Genomic DNA, 24531 nt, shown 5'->3' on the forward strand with positions numbered 1-24531 from the left:
TAATACATCGTGGTATGGATTTGTTCAGTGAGGGCAGTGTGTATACAGGAAAGGAATGAGTACACATCTTTAGATTCGGTCTTAAACGTCATAATACAATATTTCAATATTGCTCAGTATGACAATAAACCGCTATGAACAGAATACTTGCAACAAAATTAAAACGTTTACTGTTACTGTTTATTTTATAATCTTTTCTAATGGTCAGTATTACACAAGATTTATCATTGTTATTAATTTAATATGAAAAAAGTGTGTGTGTATATATATATATATATATATATATATATATATATATATTTATTTGTAGTAATCTTGTATTTTTATTAATAAATAATTTAGAAATTGTATCCTAGAAATAAAATATTATATTTAATTATTTATTTTTATTATGGGTTAATTACAACAATATTTTTTTATATTTCAAACATTTTTTTTTACAAAATAATCGATTTTTTTTAAAGTTCACGTAACTTAATATATTTTATTTTATTAATATGCTGTTATTTAAAATTAATCCTTAAAAGAAAATAATTTTCATTTATACCATTATTATTTTTTTAATTAAAAGTGTAAAAGAAAAACTTAATTAAAAGAATGTGTTGATCATTTATTTGTATTAATTTTTTTACCAAAAATACTTTGAACAAAATGTAATTATATTAGCTCTAAATACACCATAAATTTTATAATTAATAAACAATAAATTCATCATTACCAATCATCTGTTAACAATAAAAACTCATGATCCTGCAAAACTCAGGTCAAATTCTTAACAAAAACATTATTCTTGGTAGTTATTTTTGTAAGGATTTGAATATCATGTTTAAGATTTTCTATGGTTACTGAAGTTCAATTAATAGCACTGTTTAAATTTGAAACTGGCATGATTAATATTACAAAACTGTAACTAGGCATACTGTCTGATAAGAAATGTAATTTCTAAAATTAGGATTAAAATCAAAATGTTTAATATTCTAATTTGTAATAATTGGGCAAACCCTATATCAGAATAGTAATATATCTTTGTTCAGTATATATATATTTTTTTTTTTTTTTTATTTGGAAGAACCTTCCAATCAGAATGTTCTGAGTTTGAATATTTAATATTTTTTAAACACAAAATTCTTTATAGTATCATCACCATTATAATATTTTGAGTGTTTCATGGTTTCTGAAGAAAATAAATAATCATGAATTACTTTCTTGTGATATGAAGTAAAAATTTTTATTTAAAAAAATTAAATAAGCCAAACCAGATTAAATAAGTAGATTATTGAAATGTGTCTACAATTTGTCCATAATGGTTGGCAGTAGTAATTTAAAAGTATAAATAAATCTTTTATTTTGATCAGTACATAATAATACTTTAAGATTGAATAGATATACTATTCTTTGAATATGAAAAAGGAACTGCCCCAGCATTTGCCTGGAAAGGTCAAGGAAAACCATTGTAAAACCTTGATCAGAGCAACCTATGAAATGAATAATAAATTGATTAAAATCCAAAATTACTATTTTAAAATATGAAGCCTAAAGTTTTATAGAGAATAGACATCAAATGATTGTTAACAAATAAAATTAAAACTCTAAATATAATGAATGAAAACATTAATTAAATGAAAAATTGGCTACAGTATAAAAATTACACTTGAAATTAGTCTTAAAATTTTATTTGAAAGTATGTAAATATAAGGTGAACTTACAAAAGTATTTTTATTTACAGTTAAGACAATAGTAAGTGATGTGTTGCTAGCATAAATGTTTGCTATATTTACAAAAAAATAATGTTCATTTTATTGTCATTTTTTATAGGACAAAAATTGCACAGTGTGGGTTTTATCCCTGTAATTCCCCATCAGAAATTCCTGGGAGAGGCAACATTTTATCCTGTCCTTGTGTTACTTTCATAATATTTAGCAAATTCAATATTCTAGGCTTGTATTTTCTTGATTTTGTATATGGTATAATAAATGATTTTCCAAATTGTTACAAATAAAATCTTCTTTTGGTTAGTGAATTGTTATTCCAGTTTGGATTGACTGATGATATTCATCCTGACCCCTGTAGGGGAAAACACCCTCTGCAACCCCCTCCATTCCTAGCCCTTATGGGCTTTACCGGAGATTATCTTCGAACCTCAGCTTTTGACATATTCCAGTCTGCCTCGGCCAGGATGCCACCGATGCAAATACCACGACTGACATTCCCATCGGTGTACTACTTTTTAATGAATTCAAAACAAAATACATCTCACCAAGTCTTAAGTAAGATTGAAAGAACCTAAATAACAATGGAACTGAACCCTACCTGTAGAAGGTAAAAGTGAGTTCAACACACAACATGAAACATAAAAATATTACATGGAACAATAACAATACAGTAGTAACATTGAAACAAAACAAAGAACAAAAACAACAAAAACATAATTTATAAAAAAAAACATCAACAAAACCGGAATACAGAAGAAATCCAAGCAGAGCTCTATGTTCCCTCAACAATCCATTCCTTTGCTAAGTACACACTAAAACTCTCCACTATTGCCCATTTGGCCTGGCTCCTCCAGTTTACACAGAGATCCAACGCCAACCCGATAAGATCAAACTGACAGATGGTCTCTGTGTGGATTAACTCATACTTTGAGCACTCATAAAGAACATGGTAGTTGTCATCCAATTGTCCACATTGAGGACACATCCCAGAATCTACCAGGCCAAATTTCTGCAGTCTGTTTCTAAATGCACCATGACCGAAAGGAAATTGCATGACTGATGTCCAAAGAACATATGAATTGGCAGATATATCAGCCATGTTGTAAAAAATTATTATCACTGGCCAATACTTTTGCATTTGCAAGTATTCATGGCTACAAGTTGGTCAAGCATATCTACAACTATAGTAACATTATAATCTAAAATGATTCATGGTTTCATCAGTTCTTGTACTTACTTATCTCTACTCCAATATGTAAAATATTCACAGGTAGCATTTTTTTTTTTTTTTTTGGAATATGGTTTACTACTATTGTGTTATTAGCAAAAAAGAAAGATGAACTGTGAACATAATTATTTGTCATTTGCACAGGCGATTCTTTCCTATTTTTTCTTTTGGTTTCAAGCCTAGTTATTTTACAACTTAGAAGAAGCTGCCCTAAATTATAAGATTTAAAAAAGTTATTTATTGGAACATTGTGATCTCAACGTCAATAATCAAATCCCACTCAACTCTTGTTCGCTGATTCTTCTCTGGTTGGCCAGCTGGTTCTTTTCCAGTAAAAATCTACTATTCCAGTGGGTAAGAATTACTACTACGTCATAATGTCCATATCGTTACACCATACTTTACAGGTTTGCTGGGAATACATTGTTTGAAACCAGTTAATTGTTCATTAATTGTACATTTCCATCAGGATAATTTAATTTTCGTAAAACTTCTACCCACTTTTTTTAGACTTCATGCACAAGAACTAATTTATCTGTACACCTTCATTCTTGAAATGTTGATTTATTATCAAAACATAAATTCAAGTTTTTGAACAAAATGTTTCAAGGGACATAGTTGCTCAGAATATGGGATGACCAGTATCTGGATCCAATAAGCTTGTTGTTGATTCCCTATGGGATTTATAAATCCCCACCACTAACAGAATGCCAAATTATGCCTGAAATGAGAATTTGTCTAAATTCTTCCATTTTTCTCCATAAACTCGAGACACCTCGTTTAGTAAATTTTATTTCTTCATTTTTGATAGAATTGAAAAAACCATGAAACCAACTCATCAAGTATGTTATTCATGTCACCAGGTACATTTTTGATAATGCTTTGGACAGCTAGCCATCTGTTGTTGTAAAGGCTCCATAGGCTTCCATTGAATCTCTTCTTCTTAAGAAAGTATACTTGTGCTTGGTATAGAATTTCTTTGCCTATCAGACATCACTATCCTCATCAGTCATCACTATAACTCTCGGCACTTGCAAGATTTACAGTCTCTGACACTTCTTCACTATCAGAAACTGCTATGTTTTCTTAAATTTTGCCCTGTTCTATTTGATTTACCACATTCATATTGTACTACATAAAACAGTGAAATCGACTAAATAGATTGAATGATTTGCAGCTACATTTATAGTAACATGCCTGTTATATCTGCAAGTGACATGTCCAGATGTGGTAAACATTATGTTGAAACTTGCATAATTACAACAGTCGTGTAAAATTTATAAACATATTCAGTTAGATAATGCTTGGATTCTTTTTTTTATGAATCATTTGTTTCATTTGAACAGTGTTTCATAATTGATGATGATGATGATGTAATAATACATATAAGTTCAATCATGTCAAACTTCCAAGCAAACAGGGACATTATACTGTACACACACAATTACATATCCCCAACCCCCTTTTATTACGTAAAACAACATAAATTATGCATTGGGTTATATTGACCTGAAAAGTAAAGTAATATAAAACTAAAAAATAGGCAATAATAAAAAATAATTATAAAAACAATCATTTGGCCAAAGGCTTCAAAATAAAAGTAATAAAGTCCTAATGACCTAAAGCAAAATCTTCAGTGGAAAAGAAATTACAGAAGGACAAAAATTCTCTCAGGTCATATTGATCTGAATAGAACAGTAGGGTTAATCGCAAATTTCCTTTATCAATTCTGAACTTTTTTTTACTTTTTTTCATTTGAAGAAATGTTTGGAAAGTTTCAGTCTCTCATTACTTTGGCAGCTGTTACAGAATATGATAGAAATTATTGCCATGGGGTCAAAGATTACTCATATATATATATATATATATATATTTTATGAGATAAACCAAATTACAGAATAAATAAAATAGGATGACTTATCTTATTCCACAATACCTTATATTTTTATATATGCAGGAGCACTTTTGCAATTTACTTGCATCATCAGCTGCATAATGTATTCATACATTCATCTCATATTACTTACAAACTTCGTATTTCCTTTCATGCTTGATCTGCTCTTGAATATCATTTTTTTAATATTATAGTGATTAAGATTCATTTGAATAGTAATGATTCTTTAATAACTTGTTTAATATTTTACCATATAGAAGTCTAGTCCTCAAACCACTTTGGCCTGTAATTACTTTCACTGTGATTAACATGCAGTTTGCGATACAAGTACAATTTCTAATATTGAAACTAAATAATTTGATAGGAACAATGAAAAATTCAACCCATAGACATTTTTTTCAAAGTTCACAGACTGTGTACAAATTTTTTTGATGCATTTTTTTTAGATTATTTATTAAATGAAATTATTATTATAAATAATTTAAGAAGTAATAATTTTTATCTACTTTAAAAGGTAAGGTTAGGCAAGCTTATTGAAAGGTTACTAGGTTGATACAAAATGATGTATTTAAGTAGAAATGTATCTTCATCATTTCAAAATTTTTCTATAAAAAAAAATTTATACCCTTTTTTAAAAGAATATTTTTTTAAATTTCATCAAGAATAGTAGAAAAATGGCAATTAAAGGAAAACAAATTACATTACTTTCTGTTATGAAATATGATGCAGGAATCATATTTCCTGATTTAATTACTGATAAAATTTTATAACATTATAAAATGTTAAAAATCATTATATATTAAACAGCTAGCATTCAATTAAAGAAGAGTATTTTTTATATACATCTTTTAGATCTATCAGCACTATCTTTAAGTATTATATATTATTATCATCTATTCAAATGTGTTTTTTGATAACATACTTAACCTTAACCCTTAGCCATTGGATTCGTTAATTTTTTTTAAGATGAGGACCAATAACTACATTGCCACCAGATATCCTTCTGAAGAAAGTGCTAATAATTACTTCTACTAAGCCTTGAAAGAAAATAGTCCATTAATTTGAAAACAAGCCATTTAATAACTTTAAAATTAAAACTAAGACCACTAAAAGTATTAAACTGAAAGTGTGAAAAACAACATAATTTCTGACCTCTCATTTCCAACACTAAAAACTGTAAACTTTTATGTTATGGTATTAATTTATATAAACAACTTATATTTATAACAACAGTATATTGATCAACGTGATAACATGATAACATTTTTGTAAATACACTAAAATTTATTAATGGCTCATTTTCAAAAGAAGAAATCATTTCTCATATCTTTTCAGGCCTAATATTTTCAGCTTCTTCATGAATAGAGTTACCAGTGGACCCACTAACTTAATGGAGTTAGTCTGTTGTTAAAGATGTCCATCTTAAGCTTTTCTTCAAAAACACCTAACGTTATCTAAAATAAACGCAAGGTTTCCCTAACCATTTTAAGATAAGCACCATCAACAACAGTGCAGCCGGTCAGTGCAGCCGGTCAAACATTTGTCAGTTTTAATGCTATTCACCAGTTCTTTGGATTAATTTCAAAATTATGTACTTCATCCTAAATCCTCAACCATACGTTTCAAATGTTCTAATTACCTGTTTTTAATCTAATTGGATAACATTTTTTTCTAGATGAAAGCTTTTCCTTGTTAATTTTTGATTTTTTCCATCTTTCATCCTTCCATATTATTCTGTATTTATTTAAATTCATAGTTAGAAAATATATTTTAATATATATTATACATATTTTAATCATGTTTAGTTTTAATGAAATAAAAACAGGAAATAATCCATGTTATATTAATAATTTCTATTTTAGGTAATATTTTTCAAGCATTACTTATAAAATACTGTTTTTATTTTATGACAATTAATTGGAAGTTAATTAACCATTTAAATAAAATAGATTTTTTGTTTCAATAATAAAACATAGCAATAAATTAATTTATAATAAATTTGTTAAGCAGGGAATTATATTGTTAATCATTATGTTCAGTAAATATAATTTTATATTAAATCTAACCATTCTAGAGTATTTCCAAATATAATAATCATTTTATACTAAATATTGCTGAATGGTGGAGTGGTGGCGTCTCTGCCTTTCATCCAGAGATTGTGGATTCAAATCTAAGTCAAATATAGAATTTTTTTATACACAACAAATAATTCATTTCAATTTCATTCATTGACAGTTGTTTTAGAATATTATAATTTTTCATTAATCAAAGAATAAATGGGATATAGAAGAGCAAATTCCCATTGGGCTTTTTCTCCTTCAAGTCAGTTATAAGTAATTTATTAATTGTTTAACATTCATTATTGTTTATCTATTCATTAATGAATCATCTATTCATTGTTCTGAGGGAACAGATTGTAGATATTTAATTGCATTAAAAAAAAATTATTAAATATCTGAATGCAATAATCAATTTTGATTAGAGATACTTAAAATAGCTGTGAGATGCTTAAAACAATACTGAAATAATTGGAAAAGTAGTAATGTATTGTAATTTACTTTCTGTTTTTAAAGCTTATTGCAATTCTTTTATATTCAAAACATGGGTAAAATAATAAAATATATTGCAAAAAATAAATACTGTCATTATTGATTAGTAATTAATTCTTCATTTCATAAGTGAAGAATAATTTTCCTAAATATTTTTATAATCTATAAGGAAATAAAACAGTTTTAAATTTTCACTACTATTGTTTAGTTGAGTTTAAAAAAATACAACAATCTGTATTATTTTTAAAATTTAATTAATAACTATTTGTATTTTGTAGTTGAGTTCTATAGTTGTATTTTATAGTTATGTTTTATAGTTTAAGAGATTAATCTCAAATCTGTATGTGCAGCTTCAGTTTTATTAATTGAAAAAAATGCTTCAAGTTTACATGCTGAAAAAGTTTTATCAGAAAAAATATGCAAAAAATACAGAAGATGAAGCCAAGTTTCTTTGTAATTAGTCAAGTAAAAAACATTTTCAGACAAATTTAGAACATTATTTATGTTTGAGACACCATAATTATATTTTATTTATTTTTTTATGATCTGGTGAAAAATTAATTTTTATAGCATATAAAATGAACTAGCCCAACAAGAGTTAGGCTTTGAATCTTTCAGTTGAAAAACCAGTTCATACCATCATTTATTCATTATATCACATTTTGTGTAATTTGTCTATTGCATATTAAAACATAATCCCTGTTCTCTTAGTTAGCACTTATAAAAGGCTAAAGCAGTAGAGAAACAGAGCTTTCTTAAATTTTATATTCTTTGATTATTACTATTTAAGATATTAAATGAAAAATTATATAAAATTCAATGTTTTAACAGAATAGTCAAACACTTGTCAAACAATGACACATGCATATGAAATGAAAGTTTGGATTGAAAAGGGTTATTTTTTAAGTATTTTTTTCTGTTAGTTTATCTTTTTCTTAATATAATTTTTTTTAAATCTTTCTCACAATTATAATTCCAAAAGTTATAACATTAATTTTTTTCAGTTAATCTGGTTTGCTTAGGTTGACCAGTTTTGAGAGAGTGGCTGTTAATTGAGCCCAGTGACCAAAATATTGTAGTCACTGTAATCAAGCAGAGAAGTAATATTGAAATAATGCATGAGCAAGGTCATATCACAAAATGTAATAATAACTGATCTCCAACTGGTCATGAAAACTATCAAATTTTACGAGGTGTGTGAGAAGAGTAATGAGACTGACTTTTTACTTACCAAAGTTTTTATTTTTTTCAAACAACAATATTATCCCCTTCAAAGTAGTTCCCTTGGGTAGCAATACACCGGCGGAGTCATTGTTCCCACTCCTGGTAGCAGTGCTGGAAGGCTTCAACTGGTAGGGTCAACTAGTAGGGTTTATACTGGTCGGTCACAGTCTTTTAAATGTTCCCCAGAGTTCCAAAATGATGTCCTTTTAAGACATGTTTCAATTTCGGGAAAAGGAAAAAGTCACAAGGACTCAAATCAGGTGAATATGGGGGTTGAGAAACTGTAGGAATGCATTTTGAGGTAAAACATTACGTGATGGAAATGGCTTTGTGATACGGGGCGTTGTCATTATGAAGCACCCACTTATCTTCAACTTCAAAATCTAACGAAAACATTGAGCATGTGAGGGTTCTTGAGATCAGACCGTCGGTTAACAATAAGAATGATGAGTGAACAGTTAAATTTAAAAATTTTCATCCTACATCAAATTTTGACATATGATTTGGACATGAAAAGTTTGTGCGAAATTTGTGCTGAAAAACCTCACAACAGAACAGGACAATCAAAGGAATGTGTGTGTTGATCTTCTTGAGAGGATTGACAATGACCAAGAATTCTCCGATCGTGTGATCACAGGTGATGAATCCTGGATATTTGAGTACGATTCTGAAACAAAGTGGCAAAGCAAAGAGTGGCACACTCCGTCATCTCCACGCCGAAAAAATGAAACTATGCTGATTTGCTTTTTTGACAGTAGGGGTATCGTGCATAAAAAATTTGTACCTCCAGGACAAACTGTCAACCAAGTGTTTTACAAAGGTGTTCTTGAAAGGCTCAGGAAAAGAGTGATTCGCGTGAGACCAGACAACTTCACTGATGGTGCTGTCAAAAATAATGTGTTGGCTGAATGGAGTTGAAACTCGTACTGAGCATGTGGAAGGGATGAACAAACCAGTCTAGCACTGACCAGTAGACACAGCATTGCCAGATCGCTCGCAGTGTTACCAATCTCATTACTTTTCTCACACACCTTGTATATGTAACAATTATAATGCGTTGCTTGATATAGTATTTTATTACTGATGATGAATCCATGGATTGGAACAGTTAATACATGAATTAGTGAGTCTTATATTAAGTCTATGAGTTGGTGTTATTGTAAGTGGTCTTTATTAATTATCAATTATAGTAAACTAGAAATGTTCAACAAAATGACTTTTTTACCAGTCTCCTTGTCTTACTTCTTAAAAGAAAAACTACTCTTGCTATTTTCCTTGTCAACACATTTCCATAATTCTCTTTCTATTTAGGTTTGGAAGGCCAATTTTCACTACATTATAGCAATAAGCTATTAAAGACATGAAGAACAGGAAAGTGCTTGTGCTTGACATCCTAGTCTTTGATTCTAGTCTCTTCCATATACAGATATTTATATACCTTTACATGGTCTAGCTGTCTTATGGCCATTCTTATCTCTTCATCCTCTCTGAGCTTTTCGAACCTGGTTCCTCTTCTGAGAATGACCTTCATGAACTTATCAAGCCAGAATACCATTCCATTCCAATCTCATTGCTATATTCTTGGACAATTTGGCTCATCCCATCAAGTTCTTTTGAACTTTTTGCGAGTAGCATCAAGTAATCCATGTAAAATAAATGGGAAATGGGTTCCTCGTCTTTCTGCATTCTATATCCAAATAGAGTACTCTGCAGACAATACATGAGGGGTACTAGTGCTAAGCAAAAAAGTAGAGGTGATAATCAGTCACTTTGGAATATACCCCCCTGTATGAAGAGCATTCTTGTTCTGGTGGTGCCGACCTGATTGTTTATTAATAGTCAAACCTCATATTTTGATGGCATATTCTGATGTTCTTTGGATCAATCTTCAACATCTCCAAAACTCTCAGGACCCAATTATGAGGCACACTGTTGAAGGCTTTCTTGTAGTCATTCCAACCACCACCAAGTTCTTCCTCTTCCCCCTAGCACCACTGCTTATTGTTATATCTAGAGGGACCAGTTCTTCATATCCATATGAACCTCTCTGGCACCCTTCTTGCTCCTCTGGGAGCATCCTGCTCCTGTCTAGATATGTGTATATTCTTTTTGAGACAACTGAAGTGAATAACATCACTGGTAGACATATTATGGGCCAATAGTTCCTCAGGGAATCTTCTATTCCCCTGCTCCTTTTGGTATCATATAGTTACACCTACAGTCATCCACTATGGGGTCTGACTATTTCGCAGTATCTTCATGTAAGCTTGAGCTATCTTAAGATGCAAAGGGTGTAATCTTTTCAACCAGAAGTTTTGTAACCTTTCATGTCCTGAAGTTGACCAGTTTCTCATTTTTTTATTATTATTATTAATTATTATTGTTCATATAAAAAAAGGAAATAACAATGAGAATTTTTTTTTATTTGTTTTTAAACATAGCACATGGTCTAGACATAGATCCAGTATATTTGACAGTCTCATCCTTGTATCGCATTCCAATTTATGGATCAACTCTAGTTGACAGAGAATTGCAAGTGCACTGGGATCCAGAATTATACACCAAAGTTGCTATTTTCACAACTGATCCTACAGATTCAGAACCAGGTATTAAAAAATATTATTTAGTATTTTTAAAGTGTATCGTAAGCAAATAATTAACTTGTCAGAATATTATAATTGAAATTTCTGACTTGGAGTCTCAAAAAGGTACTGTATTTTCATTATAGGTTGTGATTGTCAATCAGATCTCCCTAAAAAAGCAATATGCTTAAAAAAAGTAGATTATATCCAAACTGATATCATGCTTATATTTCACACACACACACGTTCATTCTATTTTTGTAAGTAGTATTTGTTATACAGAGTGTCCCATATAATACGCATCCCACCAATCACTCATCCATGAAATTTCAAAAGTCAAGCTTACTTCCCTACTCGTTACTGAAATGGACTCGTCCAACTTCTGAACATCACGGCGACGCAGTAGAACACTACCGATAGTAACAACAATGCAATCATAACGTTCAGTGTATTGCTAGAGACAAAATGGTGTTTTCATTGTTGAGTCGTACTTCAGTACGAAATCAGTGGTTGTAGTGCAAGATTTGTTTCGTCATAAGTACCCAGATAAACCAGCTCCTAACAAAACATCAGTATTAAGGTTAGTTGCAAATTTTAGAGAGACTGGTTCTGTTAATAACAAGGAACACAAAAGATCTGCGTCAGTGTTGAATACAGATACAGTCACTGAAATCAAAGACCGATTACTCGCCTCGCCAAATTAATCGATCAGATGTTTGTCTGCTGAAATTAATTTGTCTAAATCAACTGTTCATCGGGCGACCAAACAATTACAATTACGACCTTATCGCATTCAAACGGTTCATCGACTTCTTGAGCCCGACAAAGAAAAACGGCTACAATATTGTCAATGGTTCCATCGATTTCTGCGTGAGGGAATTAATGTTATGGATTCGTTATTTTTCACAGATGAAGCACGGTTTCATTTGGATGGCTACGTAAACAGCCAAAACAGTAGAATTTAGAGTGCTGAAAATCTCCATGTTTATCACAAAAAACAATTACACCCGCAGAAGTTGGGCGTGTGGTGCGCGATATCGCGGAAGAAAATAATCGGTCCTATTTTTTTCGAGTACACCATTATTGCAGAACGATATCAGGATATTTTATTTCAGTTCGCTTCACTCTTGGAAGAGGAAGACAGACACTGCTGGCTACAACATGACGGTGCGACATCGCACTACGCAGGTTCAACTTCTGACTTCGTTGAGGAATTCTTTGATAATCGTGTTATCGGTCGAGGGTTGTGGCCACCAAGATCTCCAGATTTGACTGCGGCGGATTTTTTTCTATGGGGGTTACCTCAAAGAAAAAGCCTACAGCAACAAACCACGAACACTTGAACAATTGAAAGTCAATATTGAACAAGCTGTATTAAATATCCAGCCACAAACTTTGAAAAAAGTTGCAAGAAACGCTGTAAAAAGAATTGAAGCTTGTATTCAAGAAGATGGCGGCCACTTCCAACATTTACTCTAAATTTAAGGTAATGGATGGTAATAATAAAAATTACATTTACATTTACACATGCCTTTTTATTATTTCAATACCTACGTAAGGTTGGGTTGCGTTTTATATGGGACACTCTGTATGTTCTTTATGCATGCATCTATCTGAATATGTATCTAGTTTTCAAATGTTGTATTAAATTCTGTCAACATTTTTAATTTACATTTGGGATGTTATATCTGTTATGTGAGCTTTTTTAATATGTTATGTATTCTGTTTGTATCTCTGAATAATCTTTCTCAAAACTTTTATAATTTTGTAAAAATGATGGTTTATGTGTATTAGCATTATTTTTTTTCTCATGGTATTCTTATTCTTTATTCCAATATAATGAAAAATGTTGAATGTAAGTGTAGATGTATTAGTTATTAATTTGTATTAGATATATTTTTTATTGTGCTGGGTTGTTCATTATAATTTTTCAACTAATGTGTGTGTGCACGCGCGCATACTAAGAAATGCGACATGTGTGAAAAATTTCATATTACTGTTTTTACAGGGTAATTCATAACAGTACTATAAGTATCATTTTGTTTATTAAGGTAATTGTTTTATTAGTATTTCAGGTCACTTCAAAAGAATTTCCAGAAGGCTATTTGGAAAGTAATATTAGTTTAGGAACACCAGTATTTCCATCTGGTTGGGATAAAAATAGTGATGCACGCCGTACACCTGGTGAGCATTGTTTACCTTTATGGATAGGAGCATATCAGGGTGATAATCTTGTTCACATTCAGTGTATTCGGATTCATCCTACTTGGATGTTTGATAACAGGTTTTAATGATTTATTATATAATTCTAAAAAAAATTCTCTTTTATTGTTTATTTTATGTAAGAAGTCATATTTATTTACTTATTAATTTTGTTTATAAATTATCTTTTTTTATAGTAATTCATGTATGAATTAATATCATAACCACTTGAGATCTGGTTTGATCTATCAGTGCTACCACCAGCAGTTTTACAAATCTTAGGCAGTATTACTCTTCGAGTAATACTGCAGTTCATTACTACTACTACTGTAGTTCATTATAACATCCATTATAAATTTTAAAACCATTCCAATCTAGAAAGAAGTTTCTTCTTCTTTTTAAAAACTCTTTTCTTGTACCCTATCAATATTAACAAATTTAAAAATTGGAAGAAGCACTTTTAACTTTACACTTACAAAAAATATGTTGAAATAAAAATTTTTTTAAATTTTTCTTAACTAATACGGTGCTCCTCATTAGCAAAATGAGCTCAGTACGAGATCTCTTTGTTTCCAAGCTTCCTTTTGCTGTATGTTTTGCCTTAATAACCATTTTAGAAAGTTCATGATGTTTACTATTTGTTGAACATAAACAAATGAGACTGTAGAAATTCTATTCTGTGTTAAACGTTATGGAAAAATCAAAATTTTAAAATCCTTTTATATTGATATACTTGTTTTAAAAAAAAAGGATGAATCTAACTGATTTCAGTTTAAAAATATGTTTTGGTAACTCACTGATTGTTTTTAGTGGTTTTGTAGTAGTGCTTTGTATTAAATTTCTATTTCTTTTAAGAGAATATTTTAAATGTTATTTTAGAATTAATGATTTACGTTGAAAAATTTTAAAGAATTATCTTAATAAATGCTAATTTACCAAATTAGAAATTTAATGTACAATGGTCTTGACCTCTAACAAAAATTCAATGAATATTTTGAAAAATTGAGAACATGTGAAAAATTTCAACCTTCAAAATGTCTCTAATGTTCAAGATTACTGAAGGTATTACAGTTTCATCAATCAATTCATAAAGCATGATTTGATACTCTATAAATAATTTTTTATTCCTTTATATACTTCGTTATTCTCAGTACCCTGCAACATACCTTTAATTAGTATTTAGAAGAAGAAAAACAAGGCAACAATTTTAAAAACTAAGAAAAAGGTTATGTTATATGTATTTTCATCTTTGAGCAAGTCTGCTGATTATCATACATTGAAATGTAGTGAATACCAAAATTTCTTCTTGAAAAGTATCTTTTAATTTAAAAATATCAAAAACCAAAGATTGAAATTGAAAGTTGGAGGATAATTTATAAATTATATGACATCTTTAAAATGTTCCCAGATTATGTCCTTATATCTTGTCTATGTTACTAAATAAAATTTTTTTATGTTTTGCTACAAAGTTGTATTAGTTTTTTTAATATTTTTTTCATATAAATTACTACTAGAGTTTAAATAGATTAATTTTTAATGAATTCCTGTAAATGCTTACATCGTTTTTGTGTTGTACTGAACAAACACTTGAGCAATTGAAATTTATTGGCTTAAATTTCAACATATGAAAACTTTCTACTTTTAGTTATTTTGATTGTGTTTTATTTAACCAAAAGTAATTTCATCTCAAACAGTCAGAGTTTATGATTATTTTAATAAATAGAGTTATAGAATTTTTTTTTAATGTAATTGATCACAATTATAATAAAACTATTTATAATATTTATAGATTATCTTTGGGAGAGCTATCACTAACTTCACTTTTCATTCCTGGCACACACAATTCAGCATGTCATCGTAGAGGAGATTCACTTAGTCAGAGAGACACAATTGGCAGATTTCTTCTAACACAAGATCAAGATATTTGGAGTCAATTGGTATATGGGATTAGGTATATTGATATTAGAGTTGGAATATATCCTATAAGGAGAAGCAATGGTTCTGAAGAGATTAGTCACGAAGATGTGTAGGTTACGTATTATTTTTACTTAATTATTGTTTATAACTAATTTTTATGACTGCATGAAAGTGAATAATGACATTTTTTGGGAAATACTGCTCCTATGAATTTCATTACAGAGTGATTGGGGACTTAATCAACTACACCAAGTAATGAAAATATCAATTTTTACAGATATCTGCTTACAATAAAGTGGCATTACTTATATCATTTATATTAATTAATTAGGCTTGTACATAATTATATCAGATTAAATTTTCTCCAGAAGTCCTTATTTCACTATTTGTCTAGTTCTTTCCTTACTTGATAATCTATCCTTTCTTGCTCAACACTCTTCATAAAAGACTATTAGGTTTCAGCTCATGTCAATGTATGATATCATGGACCTGTGTCAAACAATAAAATACCTTCTTTTTTTCCTGCCTTCCTTCCTTTTACTTATCCCTTTTCATTAATCTTGGTCCTTTCTTTCCTGTTATCAACTGTGAGTGCAATTCTGAAGGTTTTCCATAGAGAAGAATCCTAAGAACTGAAAAATCAGTGCCATTCTTGATGTATCAGGGTGGGGGTTGCCTGTGAACTGACTCAAGGATGGTGTTTTCTGACTGATGGCTGCAAAATAGTTCTAATTACTGAAGTATGTCTTGGGTAAAACCAAAATTGCAATCTAAAAAAAAAGTGTAAACATTTGAAACAAGATTTGAATTGCTCATTTTGTCTTAATTTAATACTTTAACCCTATTTGCATCATATTGTATTTTATGAAAGATTAGTTGACCTTAGTGTTTATAGTAACTTGGGAGAGAAACATGGGTAATGTCTTAGAAGTGGGTTAGAGTTCTAGTGGGAGAAAACAGATTTTTTTAGATCAGTAGTGAGCAGGGATGAGAAACTGTAACATTAGGTGTTGAATATGAATAACTGAAGAGAAAAAAATGAGAAACACTGTTTTAAATAGTTTGGAAAGTGAAGAGGAAGAAAGGTGTAAAACTCCTAAAAAAATATAAGAAAAGCAATTAAAAGGTAGTCAAATTAAATGTGAAGAAACTATATATTGAGTAATCAAGAGAGAGTGATGGGTTTCATGGAAGATGGAGGAGATCAATAGTGGAGAGGTAGAAGATGATAAGACATAATTAACATCCAGACTTAGTAACCTAGAATAAAGACCTTACACACACACACACACACACACACACATATATATATATATATATATATATATATATATATATTTTCAATAACAGGGAATTCAAAAATCCCTACGTAGGTTCAAAGACAAGTTGCTCCTTACTGAAATACACCTAAGATAAACTGGCTTCAAGATCATCTTTCTAACTCTAATATGACCTGACCTGCATCCATAGACCTAAATTGTGGAAGAAGAGATAAAAAATAAAACACATGTTAGATAATTTCAAGCAACACCACACATAAATAATCGTATATTTTTTCCTAAGGAGCTCTTTACTGATATTGTAGATTTGAAAAATACATTTGTTTTTTTTTTTTGGAAAAATGCTTCATGTTGCTTTGCTATGGGTGCTTTGTTATATATAGTTCTAAAATAAACCTTTTGAACAGCTTTATGGTTTTATATTCTTTATTTATAATATTCTTAATATTGAATAATAACCATAATGAATAATTTTTTTTTATCAGCATATGTTTACTCATATTGACTTTTTCACAATTCATGACATTTGGATTGTTTATTGAGAAACTAAATATAACAATGTAACTCATAAAAGAAAGTCATTCAGGTACAATGTTAAACACCTTTTAATACATGAAAATTATGCATCTGGTCCATAAATAATAACTCATTCTTTAAAATATTTTCATTAAAACAGTGGGAAGAACTGATTTAAATAACAAAAAAGTAGAAATAAAACTCAATAAAAATTGACCTATCTTACCTTAAAAGTCAAAAAGTTGAAACATATATTATTTGTTATTAAAGATAAATAAGCTATGAGAACATGACTTAATAATAATAATGAAATTATTAAATAGTTTTAAAAATTACATATGAATTTAATAGGACTGTCCCTATCATAATTCATTTACATATATGTATGATGTACTTACAACTTATTCAATGAAATTCAGCAAGTACTTTTATTTTATTTTTTTAATGTTTAGGAGAATTTTTTTTAACAAAGATAACAAAAAATATTTCCAGATTTAAAAGAATGCTACTGATTTCTATTTATTTTATCCATATTATTGGTCTCATCTTATTGTAATTTTGTTCTGTACAAATTTTTATGCAATTTCTATAAATTCCTTAATTGGGAATTTTATTACTCATAATTTAGTTTGGGTTTATACTAAATACATTCTGAATTAATGTAATTTTTGCTGTATGAATACTTTTTCAGAGCAGATTGTAATGACTTACATATAAATATTTTGTTTTTATATGACAGTAGTATATGTTCAATTATTATTATTATTATTACTATTTTGTAGTGTTGACAAGTATTATTTCTATAGTATTAACCAGTCAATAATTATTATGTACTATAGTATGTTCTATGAAAAATTGGTATTTATAAAAATAAAATAAAGACAATTAAAACACTGGTAAAATCACAGTGGTTAGCTGTTGGTATATAAAAATTACTCATTCAATCTATATGTTATTAATTTATTATATTTTTTAAACAGATTATAAATGCCAACAGTTTTTAAACCAGTTTTTTAAGATCTGTAATATAAAATAAAATGATTTATAAAACTCCTGAAAATACTCTGGAATTTAAATTCAGTATTTTTTATTCAAAAAATACATTTTTAAAAATATTTATGTGTTTATTTATTAGTACTTATAATTTGTTAATTTGTTTAACTGGTTTATTTTAGGTTTTGGATTAATCATGATTTGTTAAAAGTACGTCCTCTGCTTCCAGTATTACAAGATATACGTCTGTTTCTTGAATCTGCACCAAAAGAAATTGTAATACTTGATTTACATCGTTTCCCAGTTGGTTTTTCTGGCCGTCATCATCGTCATCATAGATTAGTTGATCTTTTACAAAGAGAACTTGGTAATTTTACTCTACCTTACACTGGAACTTGGCCAACTTTAGATAAAATATGGGAACAGAATAGAACATTGATTATATCATATGGAAATGATGCTGTAGTGAAAGGTACACGTATAATTTTTTCCAGTTCACTTAATTTAATTTAAAATACTTGTGGTAAAGTTGAACTAGGTGCAGTTTTCATAATTAACTCTTACTTATACATGAAAGCTATATAAAGTTTCATAAATTTTTCTACTATATTTTCCTATTGTTAAGTGCAATATTTATTAATAATGGATAACAAGGCTGGGCATTGGGGATGGGACCACAAAGAAATTTTATATAACAAATGGGTAAAAATAATTACTACTGCCTCAGCAACAAACCAAGAGTGTTTTGTAGCTTCTTTTTTCTTCTTTTTGATGGCGAAAAACGCTATAAACAGGACAAAGGTCCTGTAGCTGTGGAACTGAAAGTACTATTCATAATTTTTTTTACCCATGTTTCTGGACTAGGGGATGAGAGTATTTTTAAAACTTTTACATTCAGAAATCCTATGTAATTCAAGTAGCATGATGTAAATAAACAATCGTTATCCATTCATTATCGTGCCTGATGATATTTAACTTTAATGTTCATATGAGAACTTTTTATTAATATAGCTGAGGTCATTAACAGAGACTGGAACTGCTGTTATGGAATTTTTTTTCTGCATTAAGCTTGTTTAATATTTCTCTTTAAACTTTTCATTGTAATATTATATCAGTATCAATGGAAGATTTCTAAATAGGCTAGCTAGGTTATAGCCTACGGCAGAAAATTTTCAAAAGCGGAAATTTTTATCGCACTAAAGACGAAGTATCAACTTTGCCAAATTTCTAACCTCTCTTAAGCAGAACTTAACTTAAGCAGAACTAAAACTACAAGCGAGAAGTCAACAATGTAGGACATTCAAGATATCTGGATGAGACTTGCAGCGAAGGCAAAAGGTGAGTTAAACCCATCAGTGCTAGGAATCTAGGAATGGGTGGGGTGGCAACCGGAAGCATCACAGGGTGGGGTTGTACCAGAAAGAGAAAGATGACATTTCGATTAAAGCAACAGTGATGAAGAAGTTCTGTTCAGTGCTAAGGATGATTTCAAAATAAACGGTTTCCTTACAATTGTGGATCGATTAATCTTGGAATTGGACCATAGAAAATGTGTGTACGACAGAGTGTTCAAAATTTTGTACATTCTCTTTAAATTGGAGAAATAAGGAGTGAAGAGTTAAAATTAGGTGAAGTTTATTCACAGAATATTTCAAATGATCTAGTTGAAGGGATCTTGCACCTCAAAGAGTATTTGGCACTAGAAAACAAAAAAAATAACTTGTAAATATCAACAATACAGGCAACTGGATTGTAGATCAGAATCTGCTTGATATTTTTCCTAATATCGATATAGTTTTAAGAATTTACAAATCAATGGCAGTAAGAACTTGTTCTTCGGAACATTCGTTTGCATACTAGAAACAAATTCAAACAAACTTACCCCCAAGTATGTTTGAAAGCAGATTCAATAGTTTAGCAGTTTTATTAACTGAATGTGACACTGAGAATTCGATTTCATTTGGTAATATGATTAAAATTTTCATTGAGAATAAATTCTATGACCTATTTTTGGTTTTGTAAGAATTATAGTATAGGCAGCAATTTGGTTCAGCCTATAGGCGGGACATTGTAAATCCGCCTCTGATCAGTATCTTAGACACTCTCTGAACACCTTTTGTGCTTTAGAGTTCTCTTTTTCATTTCGTATTGTTCTGCCAAAATATGCAATCTTTCATCAATGAGATGATAAAACAAATCCACAATTATGGGTTCCTGCATATGGGACACTGACATTTCTTTAACATTAATGTTTATATAACATTATTCTTTCAATAAGAGAATCTATTTTTTAACATTTCCATCTTTTTAATTTGAAGCCTTATGGTTGAGTTGTGTTAAACATCTTCTGACTCACAGTTAGAGCAATTTCAGGAAAAATCATATTGTTACAAGCAATTAGAAACAGTAGAATAGTAGGAGATATATTAAAATGAAAGGCTATAGAATGGAAATGAAAAATGTTAAAGTAAGGACTGATTCTTTAAATTTTTTAGGGAATTTTTCTTGGGATGACAACTGTAATAAGAAAATAGAAACAATTATGAGAAAAATTCATTATACTAGTATACACCAAACATTAGTTTACTAAAAAAAAAAAAAAAAAAAATTCCTCATAAAAAGAGTGCATATCTCAGAACTAGAGTACTCAGGATCATAAAAAAATTACATTCAATGACAAGCAGTGTAATACAAGAGTATACAAATGGAGAGTTGGAAGTTCATTCACCCACAGAAGGCATGTGCAGGAATCACACTCATTTAGCCTTTCTAAATTTCATTGTAGAAACAGGATACACACAAAAACATTAATCTCAGTACATAAATTTTCCCCAAAGCACATAAAAACTATGATAACACAATAACACACTTGAACAGTTTGAAAATTACAAACCCACTAAATTTGTATTTATTCCTGTAAAATAAAAATAAAAAATATAAATGCAGTTCAAATATATGATCCAGTTGCATATTGAAGGAATTTCCTAACCTTTTTAAGGTGGGGTTTCATAAACATTAGTGCTATCAGTAATTCCATTGAAGAGGAGCTGTGTAATTTAGCTCAAAAAGAAACCGATGGAAATTTGAAAGTGAATGATTTCTTTTAAAGTGTTACCATGTTTTATCATGCTATTCAATGAATTTAATGACTCTGAAAATCGAAGTAATGAAGTATTTGGGTATTTTTATTCATTTATTTTTACATTTGTATAAGATGAAAGGTTACAGGTCTTAAAACTTCCTTTATAAGTCAGTAAATTTCCAGTATAACTTTTAATAGACAGGCACAATAAAAAATATATTTTCCATACTGAAACATAATAAAATAAATAAAATTATATTCGCCCAGTGGATCTCTTTGGCAGATGTCTATTCAGACCACTATTCAAGCAGGAACAGGGTGATGTCCATCTTGTTCGAAAATTAAACCTTGGGATATCCTGTTCCAGTTATGGATTTCTGTGAACTTCATACAAAACTTTCTCTCACATGCTCTATAGTCACCTTGCTTACTGGCAGACAGCCAGTTGGCTTTCGCTTATAGATGCATCCCTCGCTTTTAAGTCATAATACCACCTATGGATACTGGGCTTACTGGGAGCATATTCCCCGAACTTCTTCTAAAATTACCCACTGATAATAGACTGACAAATTTAAAAAACCAGTTCATAGAAAGCCTTCCCATCACATCACAATGAAATCAATAACTACATGACAGCTGTACCAACCACTGTTAATTTTTTAGTTGTCATTAAATAGCAATTTTTGCACCACTGAAACTTTTTCATAGGATGCTTTGGAATCAATCTACAACACTTCTTTAGTAATCTTACCAATAATGAGTTCCCAGTGTAACTAATGATTCCACTGAAGAAGGTGTTGTTAATTGGCTCCAAACAATACTACAGAGCCTACCTCCGTGGCGCTACTAGCGCCACAGGCTGAGACATAGCATCTCAGCCTTTCACCCGGAATTCCCAGGTTTGAATCCTGGTGAGGCATGGCATTTTCACACACACTACAAATCATTCATCTCATCCCCTGAAGCAAAATACTTAACTGTGGACCTTGAGGTTAAACAGAAAAAAAAGTATTACTATAGAAGAAAAGTTTCAATATTTTGAAAGTGAATCATTTAACAATTTTGACTATGTTATTTACATAGGTGATTTATTTTTAACAAATAAATTAGAGACAAATATTTATATTTGTTGAAAATTACAACAAAAAAAAATTTCCAATTAAAGGACCTATTCTTTCAAAAGGTTTTGAGAGGTAATATAAGTTCCTTCTTCTTTAGAATTTCATTTAGCAGTTTATTAATCTGTTTAACATATTTAATGATGCGTTATGTATTTTTCATATTTATATCTTTTATTTGTGTGAAACTGTTTTTCAAAATTATTTTAGATCAGCATAACTATTAACAGAAAGAAACAGTTCCAAATCTTGTAATAGTTCTTTCACAAATTAAAATTAACAAATGTTTAATTTTAATGATAATCTTAGTAACTGCCAGTGTTAATGTCATCTTCATTGTTTTAAAGGTAATTAATTAGATTATCTATTTATTTTATTTTCCTATTACAAATAACTTTATTTTAAGATGTAAGTAACTGTTAATTTTATTTACAGAAAACAGTTGGTTATGGCCTCCAGTAAAACAGATGTGGGGTAATCAACAAAATATCTCTGGTCTTTTTGCATTTTTAGATGAGTGTATGAACAATCCTAAATTAAAAGAACCAAATACTGGTTTATGGGCTGCAATGGCACAGTTGACTCCATCACCACTTGATCTTCTTTTTAATCCTACTGGTAGTTTAAGAGAAATGGCTCATTCTATTAATCGTAATTTAACAGAATGGTGTCATAATCTTTGGTGGAATAAAGCAAATATTGTGACTAGTGATTATTTTCTAGAAAATAATTTAATTAATATTGCTATTGCTGCAAATATTCATAAAGGTAATGTTATTAAACGATATTATTTAACTGATGATTAATTAGTTGCAAATAACAGATTGGTGTTTATTTATTTATATATTGAAAAGGTAATTTTGTATTTTTTCTTTAATTCAAACTTAATTAAATAATTTCCACATACATTTTGTGTGATTTAACTATAATTTTTAAATATAGAATTTTGTTTTGTGTGTATGTAATTTTATTTTTAATACAAAATGTCTTTGTATATTTCGTCTTTGTATGTTTTAAATATTATTCAATATGTTTGTAGCCACTTTTATTTAAAAGTAAAAGAATAATGTTTAAATAAAATTTTGAGTTATGGAAGTAATGGTTTCATTCTTTTATTTAAATAATTTTTTTTTACCTGTACTGCATACTGTCAATATTATGGATTTTCAGATTAGTATAACACTGAGAAGAAAGGTTCATTCTTTCTAACAGAAAAATTTGAAAATTCATTTATTAGTATATTCATAAACTTACAACTGAGTGTATCAGAAAAAAAGATTGTTTACATATACCATACAGATCATAGGTGAGAATACACATTTTTATTTCTATAAACTTCAGATTTCCTGAGTTATAACTACGTGTAACAAGAACATTTGTATTTAATGGTCCTTTAACTGGATGATACATATAGGCTACTACTATATACACAGTAGCTTAGAGATAAATAAGGGCTTATGAAATTTTCATTACAAATAATCTTTTTAGAAACTTACTTAGTAATATTTACCACAAATCTATGATGTAGTATACCTTTATAATTTACATAATAAATAAAAGAAAAAACTCCTTGACTATTATGTACTCTTATTGTTGCATAAGTATTAAACCAAATGTTTCCATTATTATCCTACGAATATTTCTGAAAAGTTATTAAGTTACTTTTAGTTCATCTAGTTTTACATAAAAATTATAAATTTCTCAAAATGGTTATGTAGATATTTTTGTAACCATCTTAATAATAACTAATTAGAAATAGAAGAGCTGTTCTGCATTTTTTGTTTATAATTTAAAATTTTTACTGTGCTTTAATTAAACAATTTTTGTTTTCATTTCTCTTTGCTCTTTTAAGACATATAGGTTCCAGTTAATATATGTAGAACTGTTCTTGGGGTTTTAAAATACATAAACCACACAAAACTTCCATTACCAAATCTCATGTTTGTGTGGTGGTTTTAATCTAATTTTATTTTCGTTACAGTAACAATATTAACTATTACAATAAACAAATTTTACAAATGATCAATGACACATATTGCATCTAATTATTACAGAATATACTCATAGTTCACAATTAAAAATACAAACTCCTACAAAAGAAAAGATTTGTCTAGGAGAAGAATTATTTATTGAGGGGGTAATTTTTTGGGTTTTTTATATTGAGCGTCAGGAGATAATGGAGGGCTCCATTATAATTGTCTCTAAGAGGACTTGGAATATATTTTGTGTTCGAG

At 29.3% G+C, this 24531-nt stretch overlaps 1 protein-coding gene across 1 annotated transcript; it reads left to right on the forward strand.

Moving 5' to 3' along the window:
* On the forward strand, positions 1-23392 carry LOC142327857 (PI-PLC X domain-containing protein 1). The gene is made up of 6 exons (XM_075371210.1): positions 1-203; positions 11049-11213; positions 13257-13473; positions 15181-15417; positions 18280-18569; positions 22733-23392. Exons 1-6 carry the CDS (start codon positions 119-121, stop codon positions 23101-23103), a joined length of 1365 nt encoding a protein of 454 aa, XP_075227325.1. The 5' UTR covers positions 1-118; the 3' UTR covers positions 23104-23392.
* Positions 23393-24531: the final 1139 nt, after the last annotated feature.

This window comes from Lycorma delicatula, chromosome 7 (genome assembly GCF_047948215.1).
Source record: "Lycorma delicatula isolate Av1 chromosome 7, ASM4794821v1, whole genome shotgun sequence".
In the NCBI taxonomy this organism is placed as follows: domain Eukaryota; kingdom Metazoa; phylum Arthropoda; class Insecta; order Hemiptera; family Fulgoridae; genus Lycorma; species Lycorma delicatula.